Source organism: Notolepis coatsorum (genome assembly GCF_963971535.1).
Source record: "Notolepis coatsorum genome assembly, chromosome: 3".
NCBI lineage: Eukaryota > Metazoa > Chordata > Actinopteri > Aulopiformes > Paralepididae > Notolepis > Notolepis coatsorum.
In genome coordinates, this window is record NC_140167.1 from 33,552,856 (window position 1) to 33,564,585 (window position 11,730).

The window sequence follows — 11,730 nt, forward strand, 5'->3', positions numbered from 1 at the left end:
GAGGCCGGATCATAGACTTTCACTATACATTTTAAAAGAAAAACACAGGATTTATAAATCATTGTCCTGTTTTAGTGTCTGTTAGAGCGGCATCTCCGAGCGTCTCCGAGCAGCCAGGCTGACTGGTTGTTCCGGGGTCGGTGGAGCCGGGACCACCACGGCTGGGGACTGGAGGAGGGTGCTGCTGAGGTACACTGAGGGTGAGAGCAGTAATGTAGTGGGACATGCCCCTCATACAGGCGTCATTACTCATTTGCAATCTTGTGCCGGGGCAGATCTGAGGGGGAGAGGGGTGTGCAGGGGGGGTATTATGACAGAGAGAAAGGGGATTTGGCTGACATCACTTTGTGTTCACGTTTGTGTGTGTGTGTATTCTCTACATGATCCAACAGTCAATAAAGGATTAAAAGCTACACATAATTACACAAAATGATATGTTGCCTCATCACAGTCAAACCAATAACACAGATGTAAATGGTGATGGTCTAATATTTTGATATGATAACAATTTTGACATCCATTTCCGTTCGAGAGGAACCACTGGCAGTACAAAGCACGTCCAAATTTCCCAGAAGGACTAGTACAGTACAGTAATTCATTACGCAAAACAGGATGTTGTGTACAGAAGTGGGACCTTTGTGCTCTGCTCAGCCAGCTGTCGAACGCAACTTAGACCGACATTGTGAGAGAGCAAGAGAGCGAAGGAGAGTGAGAGAGTTCTCCTCATTAGCCTGCCTCCTCCTTAGGCTCCTTAGTCAACTTCATTATCTGAATAGAGCTGGCCCTTGTCCTAACTAAACAGGAGCAATGTTGCCAGCTGAGAGAGCAGAGTGATAGAGGTGGACGTCAACTGACTGACCTGCCCCACTGATCATTCTCATATGACCTGACCACAGCTTATTGGTTAATGTGGTTATAGTATCACTTAGCATATCACGGATGACACAGAATAAGTAGGGGCATTGTGTTGTGTTGTTTAAGGGAGAGAGGGACTGGAGAGTTTGTGTCATGAGGTGGTTAGTGAGCCAAAAACACAATTACCCCCCCCCCACCCCCCTGTGCAAACAAACAGTTTTCCCTTTTCCATTAGATTCATAAGTGAGCTGGAACTAAAAGCAAAGAGGCTTGATATAGGAAGAGGGAAGACAGGTGTGTTGTGTTGAATAGCAATCAACTCCTTCAATATCAGGAATGTCAATTTCAATATTGTACATAAGATATTTTCTCAATCTGATGTCAAAACTAGTCAAATTGTTAGGCTAGCTTACCCTTGTTGTTTCTGAATCGTCAAAAAAGGTGAATTAAGGTGCGGCAGTGGACTAAGCACTCGCCTACCACCGCAGAGACTCTGGGATTGAATCCAGCTGTCAGCGGTACCTCTGGCTTGGTCAGTCGTCCCTACTAACACAATTGGCAGTGTTAGCGGGTGGGAAGCCGGTGGGGTGTGTCCTGGTCGCTGTAAACTGCGACTCCTACTGGTCGGACGGGGTGCCTGTTCAGCAGGGAGGGGATCTGGGGGAAATAGCATGAACCTCCGCACGCATTACGTTCCCCCAGTGAAACTCCTCGCTGTCAGGTGAAAAGTTCCACATGTATCGGAGGAGGTTATGTGGTAGTTCTACACCCTCCCCAGGCCGACAGTGGGGCAATGCGTGCAATGACCAGGAAGGGAATTGGCATAACGACAAAAAGAATTATAGAAAAGGTGAAATATGTCATCAGTATGCACCCAAAATACAATAAAATCCCCTTTTTAAAAAAGATCCACTGAATGACTCAATGACAAATAAGCCTCTTCTACTTTTACTGCTATAAACAATTTTACATCTCACTCCATTCATCTTGAGTCCCTTGTATGCTTATCTTCCCAGAGCTGGTGATGCAAGTAGGCAGGGAGTTCCATGTCTTGGTTCCTTCTCGTCTCTGCTAAAGGCATGCAAAATATGGTCACAAGAGTATCTACTTGCAATAATGCGTACACACACCCTCACACACACATCCTTCACCAACTGCATAACGTAGGCAAAACATTAGCAGCACCTGCTCTTTTCGTGACAAAAGCAAAGGTTTCCGGCTGTAGGAAAATGTTCATGCTAGGTGTACGTGGTACTGTATATAAACATCGTAGATTTCATTACATATGCTGACAAGGTGAAAACAACAATCCTTTGTTGATTTAACCTAATAAATCCACTTCATTCATGAAGGAAAGATGTAGATTGTAGAGAGTGAGGAGGACATAAGTTAAAGCTAGAGTTTTGAGCCTTGAGACATGGATTGCGAAAAAGGGAGTCTAACCCAATACTAGCAATTTGTTCCTCATGTTTTCTAGACTGATCCCAGGCCAGTGAAAACCCATGAGCACGTGGCCCACATATGAGGATGTGTTCTTCTAAAAATCAACACTTCAGTCTGTGTGATCAAACAAATGCATATCCTCTGAGGCTTGAACAGACAGCACAGATGAAAGCGACTGCATCATAAGTAGCCATGTAGCCGCGGAGCCTTCTGGCAACCCATGAAAGGACCGGCCCCACAAAGACTGGCCCAGCAGTGAGGCTTTTTGGCTATAGCCCGTATGATTAACATTTTAAATGTAATCAATTACTGAATGTGAAAAAGGACAAAGACCTAACAAGCTGCACCTCGAAATCAACAGCAGGATTTAGTTTCAGGTCAAAGAGCGGATGGTGCTCCACTGAGAGGGTTGAAGAGCAGTGTAGCATGTGGATAGCATGGTGCACACTGTAACTGTATCCCCCTCAGGCGGAGTTATTTACAGATCTCCTATTGATTGGACATCAAACACTACAGCAGCACACTGAGCAGGGCATGGAGAATCTGCCCAGTCTTTCCAAAAGGACAGATATTACTGTCTGCAGCAAGCCCTCCTTATCAAAGCCATAGCTCAGAATCAAACTGAGAGCAAAATGACAATTGTGACCTTCGAAAGAACAGGGGATTTACAAAAAAATGGATGAGGTAGAGGCTTAGGCCAGCACTGCAGCAGACAGGAGTGTGTGTGTGTGTGCCTGTACAGTAGGTGTGTACAAGTGTGTATGTGCGTGTGAATGCACATGTGCCCGAATGTGTGTGTGTGTGTGTTTGCACTAATGCACGTGTGTTTGTGCAGAAGTGCGTGTGTGCAGACGGCAGGACAGGGGGTCATTATTACAATGGAAAGAGATTCAGATCATCTCCACATGAATAACACCGGGCTCTATGCAGCGACCAGCCTAGCTAGCTAGAGCTCCACACACATCATCTCTGAGCCGCTTCTCCCTCCAGCTATTGCTGTGCTGAGCTGAGAGTCGGCCATCACCACCACACTGTCTGGCTAGTATTGGACTATGACATAATACAAAACCTAGCTGGAATACTTTCCTTGGGATGTGGTGACTGGGAAATTGGTATCTATCTTCTTGTCTGACTCTGGAGAAGACGTTAAGCGCATTTCCCATAATGTTGGTGTCTTCCTTTAACAGATTACACGGTTAAATGGGAGGAGTGTGCTGCAGCAGTGGTTTTCAAACTTTATTTTTTCCCTGAGGGACTCACATATTCACATATTCCTATGACACACCCATTTTAAGAATTCACACAATATGTGTAATTATGTCCATCCGGTCTGTCTGGTCCGTCCTCTGCACCACTCTCCCCTGAAACTAAAAAACAGAGAGAGAACCTTCCAATCAGTGATGTAACTGGGGTGTCAAATCTGGGGCTGATCCATAGACAATGAATGGAGCTCTTGACTTAAAATGCCATAAAATGTTTGTGTGAGCTCTTTAGGTTTTAATTCTGGTTCAGACCTTCTAGCAATGCCAGAATATAAACCAAATGTGGTGTAAGAGCTCACACAAACATTTATGGACTTGTAAATTCAGAGCCCCATTCATTGTCTATGGAGCAGCCCCAGATGTTACACCCCAGTTACATGCATCGATCGAAAGGAGCCGTAGTCGACTGCCAACCTCTTAGTCGAATACAAAAAAAATTAAAAAAAATTAAAAATTGTTTTTATAAAAAAAATATATATATATTTTTTTTTATTCTCATTATTTCCAAAAGAAAAGAGGCCTAGAAGCGTGGCTAACGCTAATGGCACGCATACCAGAGGCTAACTGCTTAAGAAAACAGGCACAGAGGCACTGAAAGAGGATTTCACCCATCTAATGAACACACTAGACTAGACAAATATCAAGATGTATCCATCAGTGGACCAATTGCATGCTTTTGCGGAGGACAAGAAGCCTTCAGTCGACTCCTTCAGACATTAAGCACCCCCACAGCCCAAATGGAATGATAAAAAAATAATAATAATAATAATATTATATATATTTTTTTTATGATCGACTAACGGCAAATTTTGGCCAATCATAGTCGACCATCCAAATCCTTAGTCGGGGACAGCCCTAGCTCACACATACTGACTGAACTGTCCTGGGGCACAGGAAAAATATACAGGAATTCTATGGATCTATGGATTTGAGTGGGCTTTGGCTTCGTGTGAGAGAAATCCCATTGTAATCCTCCCAAGGCCCACCTACAGGTCCTGACCCACACAGGCCCACGTACAGGTCCTGACCCACACAGGCCCACCTACAGGTCCTGACCCACACAGGCCCACCTGCAGGTCCTGACCCACACAGGCCCACCTACAGGTCCTGACACACACAGGCCCACCTATAGGTCCTGACCCACACAGGCCCACCTACAGGTCCTGACCCACACAGGCCCACCTACAGGTCCTGACCCAAGGCCCACCTACAGGTCCTGACCCACACAGGCCCACCTACAGGTCCTGACCCACACAGGCCCACCTGCAGGCCCTGACCCACACACAGGCCCTGACTCACACACAGGCCCTGACCCACATGTGAAAAATACAGATCTACTGTCAGGTTACAGTGGTGGCCTCTGGAATAACGATGGTGGGAGAACTATTTGATTGATGTAATAATTGTAATATTAACTTTTGTGATTCTGCATCAATGCACAGAATTGAACAATCAATGTTCTTAGTCCAGCAGTTAGCTGGGTTTAGGATGCATTATTTCTGCTAGCATCTGGCTCATTTAACTTTTTTGTATTAACTTAATTAATCATTAAGTGTAACAATTGTGTTATGCTGTGAACTGGTGGAAAAATGATTAAAAACCACAATGTATTGAATGGGATCCAATAGATGAATTGTGATGCTTGACTTGTAGCCCTAATAATCACGTGGACATGTTATTGTCAGCTCCCTGGAGATTCCAACAGCCTTATATAACAGAAATATATATAATTAAAAACTCAGTGGAGGAACCAGAAACAACAGCGGCAGTATCATCTTGGATTATGAGCTTAGGATCCTCACGCGCCGATTGGAATGGTGAGATATAAACTTTGAGTCACGCTAGGGAGCTCCTCCACTGATCAAAAGAATTATAGGTCACATCAAATGGCATGTGTGCCTGACCACCCTGGGTGCAGAGAGGGAGAGAGCAGATAGTGTAGCCTTTTGTCATAGGACGAGAAGTAATAACAATAATAATAATAATAATAATAATAATAATAATAATAATAATAATAATAATAATAATAATAATAATAATAATAATAATAATAAATGGGATTTATGTTAGTGTTTTTCTATAACTCAAAGTCACTTGGGCGGGGGTAGTGAAACAAACAACATTATTGTAATAAAACACAAGATACTTAAGTGCCATAATGATAAGGATGAACACTCAATGAAGAAACCCAATCCCTTTGCCACATATCTATGCTACTCAGTTTATTCTGAGGACAGAGAAGAGGGACAAGAAGAGGGTGGTGACCCAACATTTAGGAAGACCACCCTCAAGAGCCAGACCAGGCGTCACTCCGCCCCCAAAACCCAATCCCCCTATTTATAATAAAACACAAGATACTTGGGCCGGGGCCCTAATGATAAGGATTAAGCACACAATGAAGAACCCCAATCCCCCTAGCAGACATCTATACACACGCACACACACACCATAATAACACAGACACACAGGGGGGGGGGGGGGGGGGGTTAGGAGAAGGTGGTGGTGAAGAAGCGGGTCTTGAGGCGGGATTGGAAGATGGAGACGGACTCTGAGCAGTAGGAGCACCAATGGGTGAAAGTCAATGGGAAACCGCAATTATTCATTGACCTAAGGCTAGGCATCAAATTAAATATTGTTTGTTTCCTGTCGGTTGTCAGTTAAGGCCATGGGTAGGTAGGGAATTTATTTTAATACATTTTTATTTTATTTCTTTTCACGGCGACTATGGATAGGGAATTTCTTTATTTAATTAAAATGTTCACAACAACATGGATGCATGTACTCTGCCAGCATGTTTAATATCCATAATACTAAAGGTTTGACTAAGATTTTTATGAAACTTTATTGTAAATTATTATTATTTATTTTGTTTTGTTTTTTAATCTTTTTTTAAAAACTCATAAAATAAATTGGGTCGCACCTAAATCGGCAGGGTCTGTCGGCAACCGGAAACAAACCATTTTTTCTTTTAGGCCCTAGTGACATTTCCGTGGCATCCATAAAAAGGATGTGGACCCCTGTGTGTTTAAATCCGTTTCATTATGTTGTTGAAACCATGAGATGCAGCTTATTAGGCCAGATTAAGAAGAAGCCTGGTAACTCGGAAGCTCTGCACACAAGGAAATCCTAATCTCTTTTTCCGGAACCCGCGTGCCCGCGTTGAATCCCTGGGCCTTTGTCGGTCGCCTGTGTGAACTGGGTAGGGTGTGAGTTTAGGGGAGGGGCAGCAGAATCTCTGAGAGGGCAAATTGGCAATGCTTCAGTTAACATGGTTTCCATGAGAGCTGTGGTGGGGTTGAACTTTGTGTCAACTTCCAAGGCTTTGATCCCGGACCCTTCCACCAACCCTTCAGCCAGTCCTGCAGCGCTGAAAGAGTTAACCTAACCGGATCATCAACAGGGGATTCAAAGTATTCTCAGTCAGGCCCCAGTCTCCCCTTCTACAACTTTGCTGGGTAGCTTTTAATTTGTCACGTGTCAAGGCGAAGACAAGCAGTGAATTTAGTCCAACTAGTTCTAAGGAAATAATTACATACAGAGAGCAAATGGCTGTGAAAAAACAATTCCCACCATGTTTCTCTTCCTTCTGTTTGACAGAATTTTGCTGCGGTAATATCTAAACCATTTAAAAAACAACCACATATACAGCGGGGACTGGCTGAAAAATTGCAGCTCTCGGGTGCTGAGTGACACACAAACACACACACACGCACACTTCAAACACATGTAAATCCCTCTCAAGGCATCTCTCTCTATCTCGCTCTCACTTTGCTTAACAGCCATTACAATTCAGCATCAATGATGCCAGATCAAGAGCACACTCTCGCAAACACATCACACTGCTGAGAAGATAGAAGCATTGATGTCTGCATTAGTGTCAGGGTGGGGGTTACAACCTGTATAGAAGCACACAGCGGTGGAGGGGGGGCAGAACACTAACTCACCTGTTGGCGAGAACACACCTGAAGAATTCCACGTGGAGTTAGCCTGCTGTCTGCTGAGGTTTAGGTCCAGACGCGTGATGGTCCGCTTGTTGCCGTTCTTATCGATGACCTCGGTGGTGACTTTGGGCTCGTCTCTGCTACCGGAGCCGTCTCCCTCCAGGCCCACGTCCTCATCTGAGAGCAGCAGGATGCGGTGGTTGAGCTGCGGGCTGACCTGCATGGAGGACAGAGGGGACAGCGCCGGAGACATGCACTGGAGACTGTTGGAGGCAGGGAAGGAGATGTTGAAGACCCCGGCGAGAGAGGGGGAAGAGGGGCTCTTTTTGTGGAATTTGGCCGGGGTGGAGGTCTCTGTGGTGAGGGATAAGGGTAGCCGTAGCCCCTCAGGGAGCGTGGTCCCTGCCTTATCCCTACTGTTCCCCGGGGTGTGGCCACTGCTAGGCCCCCTCCACTCTCCATCCCCCTGCTTGCAGCTGCTGCTTCCTGGCTGTGGCCCGGCTGAGCCAGGCCCGTCTGGGCCCACATGAGTGACGCGCTGCACTGCCCCCTCCCCGTCCTGTACCTTGGCCACCACCCTGACCCCGGCGTCCCTCTGGTTGATCTCCTCATACAGTTGGTGGGCTGACTTAAGAGCCGACATACCCTCGCCTGGATAATCTAGCCTCTTAGCGGGACGGAGGTTGCTCCCACTCTCCCGTCGGGTCAGACCCTCCATTAGGCTACAGGAAGACGCCTTGTAGCCCAGGCCGAGCTCGCTGTCGTACTCCGAGAGGTCGTTACAGAAGTCCAGGTCGGGGTCAAAGGTCTGGCTGTCATCCATGAAGTCCCAGCCCTCGCGGGCGATGTGGAAGTGCTCCTCCATTGGGAGGACGGGGTTGCTGGACACACTGATGAACGAGCCAGTTACTGGCGTGTCGGAGACATGGACGGAGGCTGGAGGCCCTGGGATCCTCTCCTCCACAGCAGGCCCATCGAGAACAGACGGGCTGGTCTGAATGGACGGCTCAGTAGATGAAGACTTACTCCCTACTTTCTTCTTTAACTTGCTGTGGAGGAACTCCTCAGCACTATCCAGCTTCTTGGCCCCCAGCTTCTTCAGCTTTCTGCCCTTGGATGTGGCTTTCTTATGCTCTGGAGGCGTGGCGGTGCTGTCACTGATAACCTGACCTCCAGGGTAGACCTCTTGTCCCTCTGTGTGATCCTGGAGCTTCCCCTCCTGGTTGCCCATCTTGACTCTGTTGGCACAGTCCCCGCACAGCGATAGGAGATCAGCCAACAACTGGTGGTGCTCTGCAGCCAGCCAGCGGAGCTCAGCGACTGCCTCCTTTGTTGCCTCCAGGGAGTTGAGGAGTTCGCCCGTGGAGCCGGAAGACTGGCTTCTTTGTTTGGACCCTGTGAGAACCTCCTCTCCCTGGACATGGTCATTATCGTGCCTCTCCCAAAAAGGGGCGCGTCTCCTGTGCGTAAAGAGCGGCACCCGCCCCTTAGGCAGATACACGCAGATGTTGCTCAGCTCGTGGATGGGCGGGTAAAGATGCAGCACGGTGTGGATGCCCTCCATGATGGGTGCCATGTCAATCACTCAGGAACTCTAATTTAAGTGGCCGGTCTCCATCTGGCCGGGTTGAGGAGGAACCGGAGGAGATCTCTGGTTGATCATCACCTGGCGCCTGTCCAGATCCTGTGAGATAAAGTAAACACACAGGACACAGCTGTGAATCTGGCTGTGTAAAGACACTATCCAGTAAACATCTCTACTGAGAAGATGTGCATTTATCTTGCCATACTGGGGAGGAAGTAGGTAATAACAGATAATTTGGAAACCAGAACAGAGCTATTTTTGTAATATGGGAGTAATTACCACGCACATCTTCCAGTTAAATAACAATTCAGTCGATTAAATGGCTGCATGGGGAGATGCCACTTGAGGACAGTATGGGTCCACTTTTATGAGGAAGGAGCAGGCCTATAGTTGCCTCTTCGATCCTATCAGCACGACTCTCCTCTTCATCATCACATTATCACATATCATCATAACAACAACACGGCGTACGAAGAAAAATAAAGTAGCCTATTTATTTCTAAAAATGTATTTCATGACATCAACATTTAACAAGCTGCGGCATAAAGCCACGCAGTCCCACAAGGTGACGACGTTCACAGTCAGAGGAGCTAGAAACACTACAGCAGCACTAAGAGATACATGCAGACAAAATACGAACCTTTTAACCTGTGTTTCCCATCTTTAAGTTGGCATTGACCACTACATCTCTCAACTGTGTACATGTCAACATTACCCCGTGGGTTGTTGTCACCTTGCAGTTGCAGCGCACGGAGGAATGCACGCACTTGTGTATGCAGCCAATTTCAGAATAGGCTTACAATACTGTATACTGTAGAATCTAAGATGCCATCAAATCATCCAAGAAATGACTAAGAATTAGAATTACAAAAAAAAATGCTTTCATCTGAAATTATATCAAAGCTGACATGAACGTAATAATATGTACTTAGACATTATTAAAAGGCTACGATACATCCCGCACCTGTCCTACAGCAGGTAAAGATAAACAGCGACTTACCCTTTCGGGCGCATCATGACAAAACATTTTCTTCACATCTCTTTACTGCTTGCTGCCAGTCACTGTCCACCACATCTGCCTCGTAGAAAGTACAGGGTTCATCTGCCGTGACTGACAGAAATCCAGGCCAATCAACAATCGCAGCGTTTATTTGGTACACGGTGATAGGTTCTTTTGCATAGTCCCGCCCTCGGATTCTGAGTCAGTGCAGCTGCAGCTCTCAGGTACAGTAGGCTACGACATGATGGGTGACGGGTCAGTGAGCAGTAGTGTACATTGACACAGCAGCAGGGAAGCCAGGGTCCAGGCATGATGGATACATAGGACGTCGGATAGACGGCGCATTATAATGACCCGCAGTTTATTTCCTCTATTGTGCCAATTTCCAATATATCTCCGACTGAACTTCTATCGTTCTGATATGTACAGCCTGGGGTATCTAAAATGAGCTGTGCTCTGTGATCCAATTTCTTGGGAAAGAGCGCCACCTAGTGGATATAGGTTGTTTAACATGTGAAAAAAAAACGATGCTATAATGTTATGATGATGTGTCACTGTTTAACCCTTTCACTACCACACTACAGAAGGTTAACCATTTCACGACCACACTAGTAGTGAAAGGGTTAACCTTCTGTAGTGTGGTTGTGAAAGGGTTAACCATTTGCCGTGGCAGTGAAAGGGTTAACCTTATGTATTGTCACAGTGAAAGGGCTAAAGGCATGCGTTGTTCATGGGACTGGGTAGCACGGTGTGTAACCTCACTCGCTATTTGCATATCAATAGCACCGGTCGTCAGGTGTGTTAAATACGTTCTCAGACACATTCACACCTACCTTGTTGTGAAGACGTGTTACATTCCATTCGTAGACGCAATTAGGCACTGTCTTTAGTCTGTGCCCAAGCGAGGGGACATTAAATGCGCATTCGCGGGAGCTCGCGCACGCGCCGGGAGCGCGCGTGCACGTGGTGCGTGTCACTCCAGATGATTTCAATAACGCACCACTGGGGCTAACCCCTTGGTAGTGTGGTAGTGAAAGGGTTCAATTAAATCTAATAACTCCAGTGGCACTGTATCTATGTCAACAAAGGGGAACTGTTGACAGAGTCACATGGGGAGCAATAACTGGTCATGACGACGAGGTCTTAAGGCCCAAGCTGTTTTTTTACATGCATTTTTTTCTCTCTTGGCTATTTGGGCTTATTGGACCCTAATTAGAATAAAAACTAAGACTCATCTTTTGATATGATGTACTTTTAGAGAAAAATTATGTCCACATATGCGGATTCTTGGTTCGAATTTCCATAAAACCCAATTTAGTCACCATTGTGTAATAGAATGAAAAACTCTTTATTTCCACCTTGAACACAGCAGTTTTTTCCCCTGACTGCTTTTGCATGTATTAATAACACATACACACATTTTTTAACATGTTTTGAATATCAGAGTAAAAACATCATGGAAACATTGCACTTTTGGACAGTTAAAACTAATTGTTAACAGAATCCGGCTATAGGGCGACAATAATGTGGTCAAGAGGCATGGTTTCCATCTTTAGCCTTGTTTATTAACATGGTAAGTGCAGTAACACATGAGTCACATGGTAGCGTACCTGAGTGGCTCCGCCTAGAGCGCCCTCTAGTGGA

The 11,730-nt window shown here is 46.0% G+C and overlaps 1 protein-coding gene across 1 annotated transcript; it reads right to left on the reverse strand.

Moving 5' to 3' along the window:
- Positions 1-81: 81 nt before the first annotated feature.
- On the reverse strand, positions 82-9,077 carry LOC311225758 (uncharacterized protein; the record flags this gene model as incomplete). The annotated part of the gene is made up of 2 exons (XM_084311152.1): positions 82-194; positions 7,505-9,077. 2 exons carry the CDS (start codon positions 9,075-9,077, stop codon positions 82-84), a joined length of 1,686 nt encoding a protein of 561 aa, XP_084167278.1.
- Between the last annotated feature and the right edge of the window lie 2,653 nt (positions 9,078-11,730).